Source organism: Podarcis bocagei (genome assembly GCF_964188305.1).
Source record: "Podarcis bocagei genome assembly, chromosome: 7".
In the NCBI taxonomy this organism is placed as follows: Eukaryota; Metazoa; Chordata; class Lepidosauria; order Squamata; family Lacertidae; genus Podarcis; species Podarcis bocagei.
In genome coordinates this window covers 84,403,162-84,420,577 of record NC_138132.1, presented here as the reverse complement: position 1 = coordinate 84,420,577, position 17,416 = coordinate 84,403,162, and the positions used below count along the sequence as shown (strand labels likewise).

General features: G+C 47.4%; 1 protein-coding gene across 4 annotated transcripts in view; it reads left to right on the top strand.

Annotated features, from left to right (window-relative positions):
- Window positions 1-16,997, top strand: part of HECTD4 (HECT domain E3 ubiquitin protein ligase 4) — a 114,527-nt gene extending 97,530 nt beyond the window's left edge. For 3 of the 4 annotated variants that reach the window (XM_081202859.1, XM_081202860.1, XM_081202857.1), the window contains exons 63-76: window positions 691-914; window positions 1,138-1,289; window positions 2,801-2,907; window positions 4,243-4,366; window positions 5,132-5,322; window positions 5,490-5,636; window positions 6,212-6,331; window positions 6,472-6,627; window positions 7,605-7,708; window positions 9,419-9,640; window positions 12,176-12,342; window positions 12,467-12,662; window positions 12,981-13,203; window positions 14,137-16,997. In XM_081202859.1, coding sequence (XP_081058985.1) covers window positions 691-914; window positions 1,138-1,289; window positions 2,801-2,907; window positions 4,243-4,366; window positions 5,132-5,322; window positions 5,490-5,636; window positions 6,212-6,331; window positions 6,472-6,627; window positions 7,605-7,708; window positions 9,419-9,640; window positions 12,176-12,342; window positions 12,467-12,662; window positions 12,981-13,203; window positions 14,137-14,273 — 2,270 coding nt within the window. In that variant the 3' untranslated portion in view covers window positions 14,274-16,997. The remainder of the gene's footprint in view (window positions 1-690; window positions 915-1,137; window positions 1,290-2,800; window positions 2,908-4,242; window positions 4,367-5,131; window positions 5,323-5,489; window positions 5,637-6,211; window positions 6,332-6,471; window positions 6,628-7,604; window positions 7,709-9,418; window positions 9,641-12,175; window positions 12,343-12,466; window positions 12,663-12,980; window positions 13,204-14,136) is intronic. The other variant, XM_081202858.1, reaches the window with a different exon arrangement.
- The last annotated feature ends 419 nt before the right edge of the window (window positions 16,998-17,416 follow it).

Genomic DNA, 17,416 nt, shown 5'->3' with positions numbered 1-17,416 from the left:
TGTGTCTTATGCGTGTCTGAGAAACAGACCTTCATTTCATTTCATTGGGGTTTGTGCAAGAGGTTTTGCTGCCATTGTGAGGTGAGCCACATTCATGGCACTGCTGGAGTTCAGTTATCCAGACTGTTAAGCTGCGGCCCGATGTTAGACTACAAGTCCTCTCTTCCCTAACCTTTGACTTCGCTGGCCAAGACTGATGGGAATTGAAGCCCAATGCCACAGCCTTTCACAAGAGATACAAGAAGCACACGTTTTCTGGCAGCGATTAACGAATTGAACACCCATTAAATAGTCTTCAGGCCTTGTTCTTAAAAAGATGGGTTTAAGTGTTGGATAAACAAGAAGAAAGCTGTTTTGTACTGGCTTTTGTTTTATTTTTTTTAAGAAAAATATTTTGCAGCTAATTGCTGCACAGTTAATTGCTGCACAAATTGCTGCACAGTTAATTGCAGCACATTACAAACTTGTGTATCAACAAATAAACATGAACCATAATGCAATACAAAAGCTAATTGTTCATTCTGTTGACAAAATTACAATAGACAGCCTGGCCTCTGCACAGAAATGTGAAAAACCGACACAAGAGTAACCTGAGTCCTTAATGCAGTGGGTCTTTCCACAAGTTTCCATGTCTTTGGTCTTGTACTGGCTCTGTCCTATGGCTGTTCTTAATATTTTGACTTCCCTCAGGTGACAAACTTGTGCCAGGTGCCCGCGAAGTCCTCACGGAAATATTTAAAAGCTGCCTCCATTCTGAGCAAATGCTGAGCTTGACACCTGCAAAACCGACCAAAGTGACAGAGATTTACCTCAGCAAAGAGCAGATTAATGCCCAGACACCAGGAAACCTGCTGCACACCTTCTTCACCAATGTCCGCCCCCCAAAGAAAGTTCTTGAGGATCAGCTCACCCAGGTTGGCATTAAATGTTGTATCGCTCTGCTCTGTGCTTTAGTGGCAGCCGTGCCCAAAAGAGAAGCTCTGCGACTAGGGGAAATATTTCTTTTGTGTTTCCTTGTGTGAACCCTTTTCCTCCTGATCTCAGGAGCCCACTTGGGGGGGCTTCTTTCTGGCAAATGTGCTCAGCCTTGCCTTATAAGTTGCAGCCCTCACCGTTCTTTCCTTCTGTGCTTTGAAGATCCTGAGAAAATACGGGGCTCCCAAGCCAAAGTTTGACAAGAGCAAGTACAACAAGGCTGGCAAAGAGCAGCACCTGGTGAATGTTGTGAGCACCAAGCGGCCCGTCACAAAACCCCCCTCCAAGGAGAAAGCAGTGCTCAACAGTGTCAGGTGAGATCCTTTGACCACTCTGGCTATGCTCCCAACGCTTTTCACGCAGCTGCCCTTTGAAGCGCCTCTCGGTTTGGCACTTCAGTCCCCAACTGGAAATGCAGGAAGTGGCTTAAGGGGAAGCGGATGCGGGGGGACTCACTAAAAGTCATGCACGGCGTGAAAGCCATCCACTGAGTCAAAGCCTCTTTCTGGATTTGGTCCGGCACTCCTTGCAGTGGGCATCAGGTTCATCTCTTTTTGTAAACTGCTTTGAGGACTTTTGTTTAAAATTTGGTGAATAATAATAATAATAATAATAATAATAATAATAATAATAATATTTTTTATTTATACCCCACCCTCCCCAGCCAAGGCCAGCTCAGGGCGGCTAACAAGCAATAATAAAAACAAGTTGAATGAATACAACTTTAAAAACAACATTAAAATATTGAAACATTAAAATATTAAAATGTAGCCTCATCGCAGGAGGAGAAAGGAAAAAAGAAAGAGGGGGAGGGAATCAAATTGGCTCCAAGCCAAAGGCCAGGCGGAACAACTCTGTCTTACAGGCCCTGCGGAAAGAAATCAGATCCCGCAGGGCCCTGGTCTCATGAGACAGAGCGTTCCACCAGGCCGGAGCCAGAGTTAAAAAGGCCCTGTCTCTGGTTGAAGCTAATCTAACTTCCTTAGGGCCCGGGACGACTAGGGTGTTGCTATTTATGGACCTTGAGGCTCTCCGTGGGGCATACCGGGAGAGGCGGTCCCGTAGGTACGAGGGACCTAGGCCAAGAAGGGTTTTAAAGGTCAAAACCAGCACCTTAAATCTGACCCTGTACTCCACCAGGAGCCAGTGCAGCTGGAAAAGCACTGGGTGAATATGCTCCCATGGCAGAGACTCCGTGAGGAGCCTCGCTGCAGCATTCTGCACCCGCTGGAGTTTCTGGGACAGCTTCAAGGGCAGCCCCGTGTAGAGCGAATTACAGTAGTCAAGCCTCGAGGTGACCGTCGCATCCTGAAGGTGCACGTCTTTATCCTGGCCTTTGACCCCTGAAGTGTGTTTTCAGGACCCACCCTATCCCTGTGACGGTTTTCACTGTTTTTAATACTGAATTTTAAATTGTCATAACCCTCCCTGGGACCTGCTAGAGTAATAAGTTTGATTATGATGATACAGTGGTACCTAGGTTTTTGAATGGAATCCCTTCCGAAACGTTTGAAAACCGAGGTGCGGCTTCCCATTGGTTGCGAGAGCTTCTTGCACTCAGCCGAAGCTGCATCACACGTTCGGGTTCTGTAAAACGTTAAAAAACGGAAGCATTTACTTCAGGTTTTTGGCGTTCGAAAACCGAAATGTACGACAACGGAGGTGTTTGGAAACCGAGGTACCACTGTACTTTAACAACAACAACAACAACAATTCATCATTCTGGGTATTTTCTGGGACTTAAAAAATGCTTTGAATTATCTCTGTGTTCTATATAATTGCTTTGCACAAGTACTCTCTGACGTGAAGGTTTTCCTCACATTAGCAGGACTGCTTTGAGTGAGAAGAAGCTGACTGTGAAGCCCAAATCCCCAGAGAAAAGCAAGTCTGAGGAAAAGGACCCTGACAAGTCTCCCACAAAGAAACAGGAGGGTAGCTGCCCGTTTTCTCTTTTAGGCCTCTGCAGAAACACTCTGCCCAGTTGCTTCTCTCGGCGAGATAAGTGAAAAATACTTTCCAGGCAACACATTTGCAGCATCTAAAGTGCACCTTTGTGCAAAAGAGGGAAATGTCAGCCAGCATTGGCTTACATTCTGGGTGCTATAAGCTCATCTGGCTTCATACACGTTCATTCAGAAGAGAGTTCCTCCAGCACCACGGTATATTTGCAGCAAGTAGATGTACTTAGGACTTAGGAAGCATGTAACGTCCCAGTCCTTATCTCGGATGGCTTTACAACAACAAAATAGCCATTCCCCATTTTCCAGGGTGAGAGCAAGTGGTTTGCTCAAGGTCAAGCCAAGGAACTGGTGGCTGAGCCATGAGTTTGCTGGCCCTGTCATAGAGAGGCCAGAATGCTCCAGTGCTGAGCACCTTAGGAGCAGGGTTTTATGCAGGTTGTGCCTGTGCTTATTTCACAACCCATAAACCTTTGTTTGTTTTTTATTTACATATTTATAAATACATTATCACAAAACAGTAATGATGGCAAATTATCAGAAAAGGAGGAGTAAAATGTACGCAAGAATCAAATGTTAGTTTGGTCCCTTTAACCCAGTGGTTCTCAACCTGTGGGTCCCCAGATGTTGTTGGACTACAACTCCCATCATCCCTGAGCTCTGGCCTTGCTAGCTAGGGGTGATGGGAGTTGTAGTTCAACAACATCTGGGGACCCACAGGTTGAGAAGGGCTGCCAGTATAAACCTTCCCTTTGGACGTCTTTTTAGGAGTTTGGTTTTTTAAAAAAATACAAAAACAGCTAGGAGAGGCTGTTGCAGTGGTGTGACCTGGGTCCAGAATCTTGAAAAGTCACGCCTTCTATTGTCTACTGCACAGGATTGCCTCAATGCCCTAAGCTGGTCAGAAAAGGTCTTGCTTTGAGTATTATCACCACCAGTTTGAGTGGCCCCCTCTGTATATAACTTTCTAATAAGCCATGTCACTTGCAGTTGCCTGGAGAGCCTTTGCAGCATAGCATGTCCTGCTATCTTTATTTTCAACATTTGGATTAGATTTATTCCTTCTTCTTTGGTGTGGCCCTTATACTTTACTGCCTTGAAATTATTTCATTGCATAATTTAAAAATTTCACATGAATGCCATTTGAGAGCTTGTGTTACAAGCTAGAATAGAAGGAGAGGTGTTTTAACTTGAATAACTAGATGCTGAGTGGGGGAAATGACATGTTAGAGCAGTGGGGAGTCTGCATCTTCCCCCCCAACTCCCCACAATCACTGAATACTTTCTTTCCCTTTCACACCCATTTCAGTTCCTGAAGAGAAGTACCTGACACTAGATGGATTTCACAGATTTGTCATTGACCGGGCAAAACAGGACATCCGTAGCGTGTGGCGAGCCATTTTGTCATGTGGTTATGACCTTCATTTTGAAAGGTAGAGAATTGGCTTTCTTCCCCCTGTGGCGATCACACAGGGCCCCCGGACGTTTCACCGTCTATTGATTTCTGTGCCACCACTTTATTTCTCACTGCCACCACCCAGGCCCTACCTGGGACAATACTGAGTCCAGTCAGGGTTAAATTGAAACATAAACTTCTGTTTATTTATTGCAGTTTAACAAGCGTATGGTTTCATAAATGGTATTAGTCAATCACATTCATGGGGTACCTATCCAAACCTATAACTTCCGCTCCGCTACCTGCTCTCACTCACTAAACCACCTCTCAGATATTCTTAGCCCCTAACTGTTCCTGACTCAGCTTATTTTGCTACATGCGCTGCTCTGATTCTCCAGAAGCGGCTTAGTCATGCTGGCCACATGACCCGGAAGCTGTACGGCTACCCACAGACTCTATCCCAACTCACTCCCACTCCAACCAGCCACCCAACTCCCAACGAACTCCTCTACCGACTCCTTCCTTTGCCCCTCCCAGAGCTGGCTTTATAGTCCCACTGACTTCACCCCCCTGGGTCCTGACTGGGCAACCTGTTTAACTATTTCACCTCCAGCACTCTCTCATATATGTTAACGTCCCCCCCCCAAAAAAAAATTTCTTTTGCAAAAGAGGAGCTGAATGCCACTCAACTCACACCTGCCCCATCAAGAGGTGAATTTTGGCAAGTGCCTGGTTGAAAACATTTGTTATGATGCACGTGCTCAACAACTGTGCAGGGTTCAATCTGCCCCTGTTCCTCCAGGTGTGCCTGCATCGATGCCAGACATGCCCAGAAAGCATCCCGCAAGTGGTCCTTGGGAATGGAAGTCGCCCTGGTTCAGTACATTAACCGGCTCTGCCGCCACCTGGCAATTACACCGGCTCGGCTGCACCCCCATGAAGTGTACTTGGACCCAGCTGACACTGCTGACCCGCGCGTTTCCTGCCTGCTGAGTATGTGTGAAGTTCTGAGCTGCGGGTCCTTCTTCCTCCCAGATACTGGGTGCCTGGACCAGTTTTGGGGGCAGGTGTGCTGAGGAGCTCATGGCCCGGCTGGGAATGCCTTTATCCTTTGTCTCATCCCCTTCCTCTCAGTTCCTGACATCTTTGTTCAATTGCAGACATCCCCATTGAAAGCCTCCGCCTGCGCTTTGCTCTACTCCAGTCCCTCAACACCACTTTGGAGACATTCTTCCTACCGCTAGTGGAGCTCCGGCAAACGGAAATGTACACCAACAGCATTGCAGCGCTTCTCCAAGAGGCCAAAGGTCAGGGCTTCTCATGGACTAGGTGGCCGGGTGATCCCTGGAGGGTTATAATAATAATCCTATTGCTAACGCAGGAAACTAAAATCATGTCGTTCCCACCACTACAAAGTCCAATGTGAAGAAGTCATTCACATATCAAACTTTTCAGAAACTGCTTTAATTACTCCCATCTTTCCTGTCAGTTCTGCCACTTTTTCATCACAAGGTTTTGGTGCTTCAGAGGTGTCATGTTTAATTTTCCTTTTGAGATGTGATCTTAGAAGCTTTTGACTGTTTTCTGTGTTTTCGGTGCCCTTGTTAGGTTGCTGTGAAATCTTAACGTGAATCAGTTAGAGCTTATCTATTCTTCAAAATACATATCCAGGGCGCCTTTCTTTAACATTTAAATGAGTACTGCTTGTTTTTGTTCTGTTTTCTTTTGGTTAAGGTGGTTTTGTTTCATTACTCTGCTGGAACAGAAGCTAAGGACCTAAACTGCCATCTTGGTCAAGTGTCTGCTTCTCTCTCTCTCCCCCCTCCCACCCCTGCCCCCGCCAAGGTTAACAAACAAAGAACTGTTGTGTCTATTCCTTTAGGATTCATCTTTTATGATACAAAAGTGGCTGTCATGAACAGAGTGCTAAATGCCACTGTGCAAAGGACGGCAGATCATGCAGCCCCCGAGATCACCCTGGACCCGCTTGAAATTGTTGGAGGTATGGTAGTCCTTCTTTGCTTGTATCTGTAGAAATAAGCAAAGGAGGAGGAAGGAAGGAAGCGTGCCTTTGGAGCTGATGGAATTCAAATTCCTGCCCACACCAAGCTCATTTCTTTGCCTCTCCCTGCTTTTGCACAGGAGAGATTCGTTCTTCAGAGAACTCCTACTTCTGCCAGGCCGCCCGGCAGCTGGCGTGCGTGCCATCCTCACAACTCTGTGTGAAACTGGCCAGCGGGGGAGACCCAACTTATGCCTTCAACATTCGCTTCACAGGCGAGGAGGTCCATGGCACAAGTAAGCAGCTTCTACTTTTCATCATGGGCTGCCAGAAATTTTACTTGCAGCAACTATTTTCAGAAGTAACAAGCCACCAGCACTTAAGTAAGCTAGCGGGGAATATTTAATATGAAAATTCACCTGGATCTTTTTCAGCAAGAAGGCATCACGGTATATCTCCTGCCTCAAATACAGCCCACTCAGGAAAACGGTGCCTTCCTCCCCCTTTTAGATCTGTCCCCGCAAATATCTGCGAAGACACCTTAAAAAGAATCTGTTGATGGTTCTTGACCCCAGTCCACCTTACACATATAACTAGAATAGGCACCCCTGTGCATTGGAGGGGATATAGCAAAAGAGAGACCTGTTGGCGCAGGCCTTGCAAATGTGCACACATTTTGGGAAGAGGCAATGAAAGAAATTTCTGAAATATTAGTTGGCACCAGTGCCTTAATACCCCAAACTCTGTCTTCTATCACTTTTTGATGGGTCAAATACAGACCTAACACGTAAACCATAGTAGCTGCCCATTCAATCATATCACAGGGCTGAAAGGAGGTTTTTTCTTTAAATACTTGGTTCAAATAAATTAATGTTTGTTTCATTTTTGAGAAACTGACTCATAAATTAAGGGTTGCCGGGTGTGCAGCTAAACCTATGGATTTTGCCTTCATTTGGCAGCCTTTGGAAAACTGGTTTGCATTCAGGACATTTGCTTTGTGTTATCTCTGCATCAGCTTGTTTTTTGTTGCAACATCTCATTTATTGTGTAGTCTCTTGAGAATGAACTTTATTTTGTAAGGTGATGGCTTTGAAAACTGTTTTTAAAATTTTGTACAGGTTTTTTTCTCTCTCTCTAACAAATGGCTGTTGGCTCCAGCAGCTCAAGTTGAGTTGACTGGTTAAGAGGACTCCTTTCTGGGGGGTTGTTACCCCAAGCACCATGACTGGCTGTAGCTGCGCAGCTCTCAAAGTTTCATCTTCCTTCCTTCCAGGTGGTTCCTTCCGTCACTTCTTGTGGCAGGTCTGCAAGGAGCTCCAGAGTTCACTGCTCTCCCTCCTCTTGCTCTGCCCCAGCTCAGCAGTCAATAAAAACAAGGTATGCTAAGACGCGGGTGGCGCTGTGGGTAAATCCTCAGCGCCTAGGACTTGCCGATTGCATGGTCGGCGGTTCGAATCCCCGCGGCGAGGTGCGCTCCCGCCGTTCGGTCCCAGCGCCTGCCAACCTAGCAGTTCGAAAGCACCCCCGGGCAAGTAGATAAATAGGGACCGCTTACCAGCGGGAAGGTAAACAGCGTTCTGTGTGCTGCGTTGGCTCGCCAGATGCAGCTTGTCACGCTGGCCACGTGACCCGAAAGTGTCTGCGGACAGTGCTGGCTCCTGGCCTATAGAGTGAGATGAGCGCACAACCCTAGAGTCTGGCAAGACTGGCCCGTACGGGCAGGGGTACCTTTACCTTTTATGCTAAGCCATAGGACGCAGGTGGTGCTGTGGGTTAAAGCACAGAGCCTAGGACTTGCTGATCAGAAGGTTGGCTGTTCGAATCCCCATGACGGGGTGAGCTCCCATTGCTTGGTCTCTGCTCCTGCCAACGTAGCAGTTCGAAAGCATGTCAAAGTGCAAGTAGATAAATAGGTACCGCTCCTGCGGGGAGGTAAACGGTGTTTCCGTGCGCTGCTCTGGTTCGCCAGAAGCGGCTTAGTCATGCTGGCCACATGACCCGGAAGCTGTATGCCGGCTCCCTCGGCCAATAAAGCGAGATGAGCGCCACAACCCCAGAGCCGGCCACGACTGGACCTAATGGTCAGGGGTCCCCTTACCTTTACCTTTATGCTAAGCCAGTGCAGAAGAAGGGGGAGCTGCCTACCGCCACCCTTGTGATGCTACAGCTGATTTGGGCTCTTGCTGCCACTGCTGCTGGCCACAGGAAGGCGCCATACGTTTTGTTGTGATATGGCCAGGGCCGGCCCACTCATGAGGCAAGGTGAGGCGACCACCTCATGCAGCAGGATCACAGGGGCAGCAGATCCAGACTCCAAGGAATGCATCGCTTCTGCTGCCGCTGCAGTGGCATCAATGACTGCAGCACACTTCTTGGAGGCTGGATCTTCCATCTCTATGGAAGGCCCACCCCCTCCATGCCCCGTCTCTGCAGCGGCCTCTCAGTGAGTAGGAGGCACTGTTGGTCTCCTTCCATGTCTAGGGAGGAAATGTCTAGGGAGGAAACTGCCTCTGGGGTCTCCTAGGGTCTGCACCTGCTCAGCATGGTTCAGAGTGGGCCCCTGCCCACCCCCTGCCCCATGATAGCCTTGGATTCCTATTTCAACTGTTGGATAAAGTTGGTTTGGCCCCCCTTGTTTCCAGTGTGGCTCTTCGCTCACCCCTTCTTCCCTGGTGGTGGAAGCCTCCATTTCGTGGTTTGCCTCCAATGCCAAAATGTCTTGGGCCGGCCCTGGATAGGACATCATTGAAACCCTTCCTTTTTTAGTGGAAAAGAGGAATACAGTGGAACCTCGGTTTTTGAGCATCTCGGAAGCCAAACGTTTCGGCTTTCGAAAGCCAAAAACCCGGAAGTAATTGCTTCCATTTTTGGACACACATCGGAAGTTGAACGACTTCCAAGGCGTGTTTCTACATTTTCTCAATGGATTGCACAGACCTTCCATTGAGCCTCGGTTGTTGAACATTTCAAAAGTCCAACAGTCTTCTGGAACGGATTACGTTCAACAACCGAGGTACCACTATACATCTTTAATGAATAAATTAATCAGATTCTGCCTTCCTGGCTAATGCTGTTCTCCACCCTCAGGGCAAATACATCCTGACACCCAGCCCCATCAGCTATGGGGAGGAGCAGCTGCTGCATTTCTTCGGGCAACTGCTGGGCATTGCCATCCGGGCAGACGTCCCCTTGCCCCTGGATCTCTTGCCCTCCTTCTGGAAGACTTTAGTTGGAGAATCACTAGATCCAGATGTTGACCTCCAGGAAGCTGACATACTGACCTACAACTACATCAAGAAATTTGAAAATGTAAGTGGTGCTTCCTCCCCTTCCCCTGCTTTTCAGTCACCTGTAGAAGCTGCTGGATGACAGACTATAAAAGGGAGTCCTGATTGTTTCAGCCAAGATCTATCTTGGATTGATTGTGGGTCTCCTTTCATCACTCTGTCTACTTTGGTGGCATCCTGGGGAAATTCAGTGGGGCTGAGTGTAGGTCAGACTGCAGGTTGAGAATCAGGAGAGCCAAGCAGCCTGGAGATGTTGTGCTTTACAGTGCACCAAAAAGTGAGGCTAGAAATTTTCAACGTTCTTTTATTACGGGTTTTCCCCACCAAAAGTCTCTGTGCATCTACAGCCCTTCTTGTGTTAACCACCCTTTTAAATAATCCATAGATTAACAGTGTGAATCTCAAGGCCTCTAAGTGCTCAGATCAGAAAGTGCATGCACCCAAATGATAGAAATGCCCCATTTATCTGTTTGTCTTTAGAGTTTTTAATTTGCGATTTAATATTTTATTGTTTTACAATGCTCAGAGTGCTTTATATGAGCTGAAAGTTGTATAAATAATACATTTCCAAATATATGCACAACACGCTTGACCAGTAGACAGCAAAGAACTCCTAACCGTCAATGCAGAATCCACCAGGAATGTCTGCAAAAGCCTCTCTGGAAGGAATGGGTGAGAGAGGCTTCCAGGGAACTGTACTGTCAAAAGTTCCGCTCAGTTTTAACCAGCTATTTGTTATGTGCGCACTCCCTGTCTCTCTCAGTAATGCCAAACTCAAGATTGCTGCTCCGTTTCGCAGCATTTCCAAAAAGCACCTGTCTCTTGGCTCACAACTTAGGCAGAGTGCTGTGTCTTAAAGGAGCAGTTTTTTCTTACAACATGTGTCATAGTTCTGACTCAGCAATTGAGGAGCACCTCCTCAATGACATCACAGATAAATACATGCCAAAGTTATGTCTGTTGTTGTTTAGTCGTTCAGTTGTGTCCGACTCTTCATGACCCCATGGACCAGAGCATGCCAGGCACTCCTGTCTTCCACTGCCTCCCGCAGCTTGGTCAAACTCATGCTGGTAGCTTCAAGAACACTGTCCCACCATCTTGTCCTCTGTCGTCCCCTTCTCATTGTGCCCTCCATCTTTCCCAACATCAGGGTCTTTTCCAGGGAGTCTTCTCTTCTCATGAGGTGGCCGAAGTATTGGAGCTAGTGTGTCTGAAAGAGAATGAGTGCTCCTGAATGCGACCCAGGAGTCCTAAATGCCTGCCCATCCTCATGGGCCCAAGGCAAGTGGGGCAGGAAGAGATCTGTACAACTCTTACTGGCTACCTCAGTGTTTCTGGAAAGGCCCAGAACAGGTTTAGGAAAAATGGATGGACCCTGTTTTCTGTCCCTTCTGGCTCCATCACTCTGGAGGTGCCACTCATCAGGGCCTTAGCCTCCCCTAGCTAGTAGCTGCCTGATTCTCCTGCCTGCTCCAGAAGTCCTCTTGCCCTTCTTCTCAGCACCTTTTCCAGTCTTCGCAGTGCCCTAACAATTTTCTCATTTCTGTAAGTCTTCCTTCAGTGAGCCAAGGCCAGGTGTCCTCCCACAGTGCCTGGTGGCTGTTGTCCCATCAATCGGCACTCCGGCTGCACTTTGCAGATCATGTAGGCCAGGGCATTGAGGCATTTGCTTTGCCTGGGAAGACTGAGCCAAGCCAGATCCTGTCACGTTCCTCTCTGGTACTGTAATTCGCTCTATGCAGGCTGCCCTTGAAACTGTCCCACAAACTCCAGCGGGTGCAGAATGCTGCAGCGAGGCTCCTTACGGGGTCCCTGCCATAGGAGCATATTCACCCAATGCTTTACCAGTTGCACTGGCTCCCGGTGGAGTATAGGGTCATGTTCAAGGTGCTGATCTTGACCTTTAAAGCCCTTTGTGGCTTAGGCCCCTCGTATTTACAGCGCCGCTTCTCTTGGTATGCCCCGCAGAGGACCTTAAGGTCCATGAATAATCATAGTTTAGAGGTCCCAGGCCCTAAGGAAGTCAGACTATCCTCCACCAGGGCCAGGGCCTTCTCAGTGATGGCTCCGACCTGGTGGAATGCTCTGTCCCATGAGACTAGGGCCTTCCAGGATTTAACCTCCTTCCATCGAGCCTGTAAGACAAAGCTATTCCACCTGGCCTTTAATTTGAATTCAGCCTGATCTTTTATTTCCCTTCTGTTCCCTCCCCCTCCCCTTTTATGAAGATTACCTGCTCTGAGACCCCACAGCTAATTCTCCCCTGGCCTCCTTGCTGGTCCAAGTAGGACTAATTCAGCCAGCCAGCCCTGGTGACTATCTAATGCTTATTAGATGGATTTCCCCCAAACTGATTTCTGAACTTTGAATTTTATTGTTATTCATGTTTTTATACTGTATTTTAGCTGCTTTTACAATTAAGTGTTTTAAATTTGTTGTTGGCCACCCTGAGCCTGATTTTCTGAACCGGGAAGGGCAGGGTATAAATAAATTATTATTATTATTATTATTATTATTATTATTATTATTATTATTATTATTATTGGTGTTGTCCTAGCTGAACGATGAGTCGGAGCTGGAGGCCCTGTGTGCTGAAATTGCTACCCAGCACCTTGCGATGGAGAGCCCTGACTGCCCCAACAAACCGAGCTGCAAGTTCACATACCTGACAATGACGGGGGAAGAAGTGGAGCTGTGCACCAGAGGCAGGCACATCCCGGTTGTGTGAGTAGCAGGGGTCTTTGGGTCGAAAGGATTTGTGTGTGGGCAGTAGGGGGGGAGGCTGCATCATGGGAGTGTGGCGAGAGTCTCACCCTGGAGCCATGACTGTCTGCCTCTTTCCCCTCAGGTGGGAGAACAAGGATGTCTATGCAACAGCCATCCGGAACCTGAGGCTACGCGAGCTGCACAATCCAGAGTGTGCGACGGCCGTGAGGGCTGGCCTGGGCTCCATTATCCCTTTGCAGCTTCTGACCATGTTGACTCCCCTGGAGATGGAGCTGAGGACCTGCGGCCTCCCCTACATCAACCTGGAGTTCCTCAAGGTGCGTTGCTGCTTCCCAGGCTGCAGAGTGGAACCTTCCCCAGCCAAAGGTTATGCAAACCTTGTAGCTGCGTCCAGAGGGTTGGAAGAATCCGGTAGCATGGAGTCTTTATTTATTAGATATTGGATCCAGTTTAAAACATGACTCAAGTCCAACAATACAGTGCTATGATTCTGGTAGCAGAGGGTGGAAATGAGCCAGAATCATCCCGAAAGCTTGGTGGGGGGAAAGAGCCATAAGGTTTGGGGTCCTCAGGAACTTCTCCCGCTTGCGTCATAACTGTTCTACCTCTCCCCCTTTGTCTCTTGCGGTGGGCAGGCACACACCATGTACCAAGTGGGACTGATGGAGACCGACCAGCACATTGAGTTTTTCTGGGGGGCGCTAGAGATGTTCACACAGGAGGAGCTCTGCAAGTTCATCAAATTTGCCTGCAACCAGGAGCGCATCCCCTTCACCTGTCCCTGCAAAGATGGCGGACCAGACACTGCGCATGTCCCTCCATACCCCATGAAAATTGCACCTCCGGATGGCACTGCAGGTGAATGGGCCACTGGGCTCTGAAAGAGCTTTGTTTGCGCCTTTGGGGAAATGAGTATTTTTACCGAATCTCACCAAGCTGAGGACTAAGTTGACAGACAAGCGAACGTCCCGAAATGTTGCGATGAGATCAGATTATGCTTCTGACATCACTTTGACTTTCAAAGCAACTGAACCAAATGGGAGTGAAACCCTTCTTGACTTTTGGGGGCATTAATTTGCTTTGCTGTGTTTGTAAAGTTCCTTGATGTTTCATCAGGAAAGTGGTATATAGATTGACAGAAAGGCTTACTGTGCAAGACACACAATGCAAGAGAAGAAAGGGCCAGAGGGAGGGAAGAAGAGAATAAGCAAATACACAAAGTTCTTCTCCAGCTCAGGTGTTGAAGCATCATTTATATATGGGAGTTGCCATATATTTGCCCTGGTTTCCCTCCAGATCTCTCAGTTGTCTGGTTTCAGAGTTTAGAATGAATGTCTTAAAGGTACCAAGAGCTAGGTAAAGGTAAAGGGACCCCTGACCATTAGGTCCAGTCGTGGCCGACTCGGGTTGCAGCGCTCATCTCACTTTATTGGCCGAGGGAGCCAGCGGCGTACAGCTTCCAGGTCATGTGGCCAGCATGACTAAGTCGCTTCTGGTGAACCAGAGCAACACACGGAAACGCTGTTTACCTTCCCGCCGGAGCAGTACCTATTTATCTACTTGCACTTTGATGTGCTTTTGAACTGCTTGGTTGGCAGGAGCAGGGACAGAGCAAGAGGAGATCACCCCTTGTGGAGATTTGAACCGCCGACCTTCTGATCGGCAAGTCCCAGGCTCTGTGGTTTAACCCACAGCGCCACCCGCGTCCCTACCAAGAGCTACTAAGAAGGAAAAAAGCTCTTGCCTACGGAGCAGATTTAACTGCCTCTTCTTTTCTGCGGTTCTTTGTAGGTTCCCCAGACTCGCGCTACATTCGTGTTGAGACCTGCATGTTCATGATCAAACTTCCTCAATACTCCTCCCTGGAGATAATGCTGGATAAACTCCGGTACGCCATCCACTACCGCGAAGACCCTCTCAGCGGCTGAGCTGCTGCACATCTTTAGGCAACGGGCATCTCTGTGGAAGTCCTTGGAAGAGGCTCCTGCTAAAAATTGACACCGAACGGCGACAAGGCGAGAGTTGAAGGCTGATTCTTTCCTCCAAACCTTTGCCTCTGCAATGGCACTTGCAGGGAGGCTTCCATTTCATACTTGTAGGCTTTTGTGGTGGATGGGTTGTCTTGTTTGTGAAATATTTCTAGAGTAAGTTTAGTACACAGACTGATGCTCACAAACCTTGAGATCCTTACCTTTCTTTCATAATTAGAATAGTGCTAATCACTGAATGGGAAGTTAATGAAGCTTTCAACGCAGAGTTCTCCCCGCAATCATTTCTGAGTGCAAAAATGGAGCGGCTGCCGCACAGAAGCCATTGACACACAACAGAATCCACACTGGGGCAATGATTGAAAATCTTCCCTTCCAGGGATGCGGGTGGTAACTTCACAGCATTCCACACCTCCAGGTTTTGGTGGCAATTCACACGTTTCATTAAAGAGAGGGTCTATAGAAACAAGTTTCTGGGTTCCATCACACCACAAGTATGAATTACTCTTTTGCACACACACAGACGTGGTTCAGTGGCTAAAATCCACCGGCCCTGCCTCTTGGCTCTCTACAGTTAGCAAAGCCAGTGGACGCACTGTGACGTTTTTGTACTCAGAAATGATCATTTGGAAATTATTATTACTAAAATGTTGCATCCAGAAAGTGGGGGAGATGAGAAGCGTCTGACTTCCGAGGTAATGTTTTACTCTTTTGGGGGAAAGCTACAGGCACGATCCGCTCTGTTTTGTGGCTTTCTTTTTTGCTTCATTGGGCTTTCCACTGGGTTCCTACACAAAGGGAGCTACACAAGAGCGGAGCTGGGTGGAATGGGCCTGTTGCAAGGTGCACCCTGCCTCAAGACCCATCAAGCAGATACATTTCCCCCCCTTTACTAATATGAAGTGTTGTGGGTCCTGAAGAAGGTAGTGTTGCTGGATTGATCCATTTCCGGGTTGCCTTCAAACCCAAGATGCAGTGCTATGTAGGAGTTTAAGTGCCAGTACTTGGTTCTAAATCTTGTTTTTTTGCCCTGCGGAAGCCTCGCCCGCAGTTTTGCAAGATGTAAGCTAGAGCCTGGCGGGAGACAAGAGTCAGAATAGTTTTGCTTGCCTGTAGCAACGGAACAGCTGTATTTATTGTATATAGCTGTGAATACTGGTAATTATTTGGGCTGCCATGGTGTGTGGAAGGAGCTCGGGGAAGAGTGTGAAAGGAGGAGTGTGCCTGTTTTTAGAGTTAGATCTTGGCTTCCAACTTCCATTGTCAGAGAAGAACAACTCACACCTGTTTAGGTATCACTTTCAGCTCTTGAGCCTTGCCCATTTTCTGGCCAAAGTGGGCACAATGTGTTCAGATGAAAAACAAATGTCGCGTGAAGGACATGCTGGGCTGAGCTTCACCCAAATCTGGCTGGTTTTGTTTTGTTTTGGAATTGCCCAGCTTTCTCTTAAGGGAACTTCTCGCTCAGTCAAATACCTCACAGACCTTTCTGTTGCCAGCTGTGAATATGAGGAAGCTGTTGCTGCTGCCGTTCCTGCTTCCTCCTCGAGGACGTAGGGACGTTGGGAGTCTCCACCCCTCGGCCCAGAAGCATGTGTGCTGTAAAGTGACTTGATGTATATTTATTCCAACTATTTATAGTTGCATTTAACAAAACAAAATGTCCTCCATGGTGTTTACACCCTGCCCGGCGTAAATGGAGTTTCTGTTTGGGAACATTTTGTATCCAAATCTTAAGCCCTCCATCTGCGTTGTGGATTCCTATTTTGGAAGAGCAGGTAGGGACAAGTTAAAGGGTGCTGCTAAGACTGAGCAAGTGGCAAAGAAATCTGCCCTGGACTTCCTGAACCCATCAAATTGGTTCTTGTTCACTGTATGAACATTGACTATATAGTCTGCAGTAAGAGTGTCTCTCACTAAATACTCTGGGTTGTGACTTTTTATTTTTAACTTGAATATTCATTCCGAATGTAAAGCTGTCCTAACAACAGCAGAGAATATGGATGTTGAGGCATTTAAGCTTACGTTGAGGCATCTGTTTTGCTATTTATTACACACTGTTAACCTGTTTTAAGTGCTCTTGGTCAGGTATGAAAAATCCAGGCTAAAAGGGAAATCTTACTACTTGTCTGCTCCTTAATCTTTTGCCTGGAAACAGCAACCCTGTGACCTCCAAGCTGCATTCACCTACAGAAAGTTAAAACTACTTGAGATGATGAATTGCAGGCTGCCTGATCTCTGGCTCATTTGGAGATGGGTTTAAAGCACTGTAGTTTTTAATTTGTATTTAATTACAGCAAACGTGTAAATATTTTGTACAAAAGGGAAAAGTGAGCCAAGGGATGCCATTCCTCTTGTGCAGAAGGGGCTTCCAAGTTCCTTCTTCTGCCCAAGGGAGATGAGCTACCAAGCTGACAAGTGTGTTTTGTTTGCCTTTTTTTCGTTAATTTATTCTCTGCTTTCCACACCTCGATTCTACTGCGAAGGTCTCCCCTTAGAACTGTTGTCCCTTCTCAACTATATCAGATACAACCTTAGCTTTCCTCCGTAAACCCACCACAGTGCTTTGCCCCTGGAAATAACATTGCAAGGTTAGTTGCCACTTGTTTTTCAGAAGTCTCTTTGGCTTTTCTTGTATTTAATAAATGCTTACTTTTGGTGGAAGTGTCCTTAAAGCTGCTTTATATATGATCAGCTGGGCCTAGAGCATGTTTGTGTGACAGAGGCTTCCGCTGACCTTCACCAGGCACTAGGAATCACTGGAACCAGAATGCCTCAAGGGGCAGAACGACAAACCTCCCACCCAGTTCTTTTGTGCAGGCTTTCAAAGCAGCATTGTTGATTGTGATAACTGTTTATGCATCTGTACAAACTTTACTGGACCAGTCCCTATGAAGTCAAGAAAGGAGAGTCCGGGCATTTGCTAAATCCACCTTGAAGCCCTTTGCAACGCATAGTATGTGCCAAAATGGCAAGCTAGTTGCTGAGAGCAGAGACTAGAGCTGGGCTGCCTTTTGTCATTTGGCTACTGAAAATAATTACAGAGCGCGCAAAGATCTGTAACTAACTACTGCCAAGGCTCT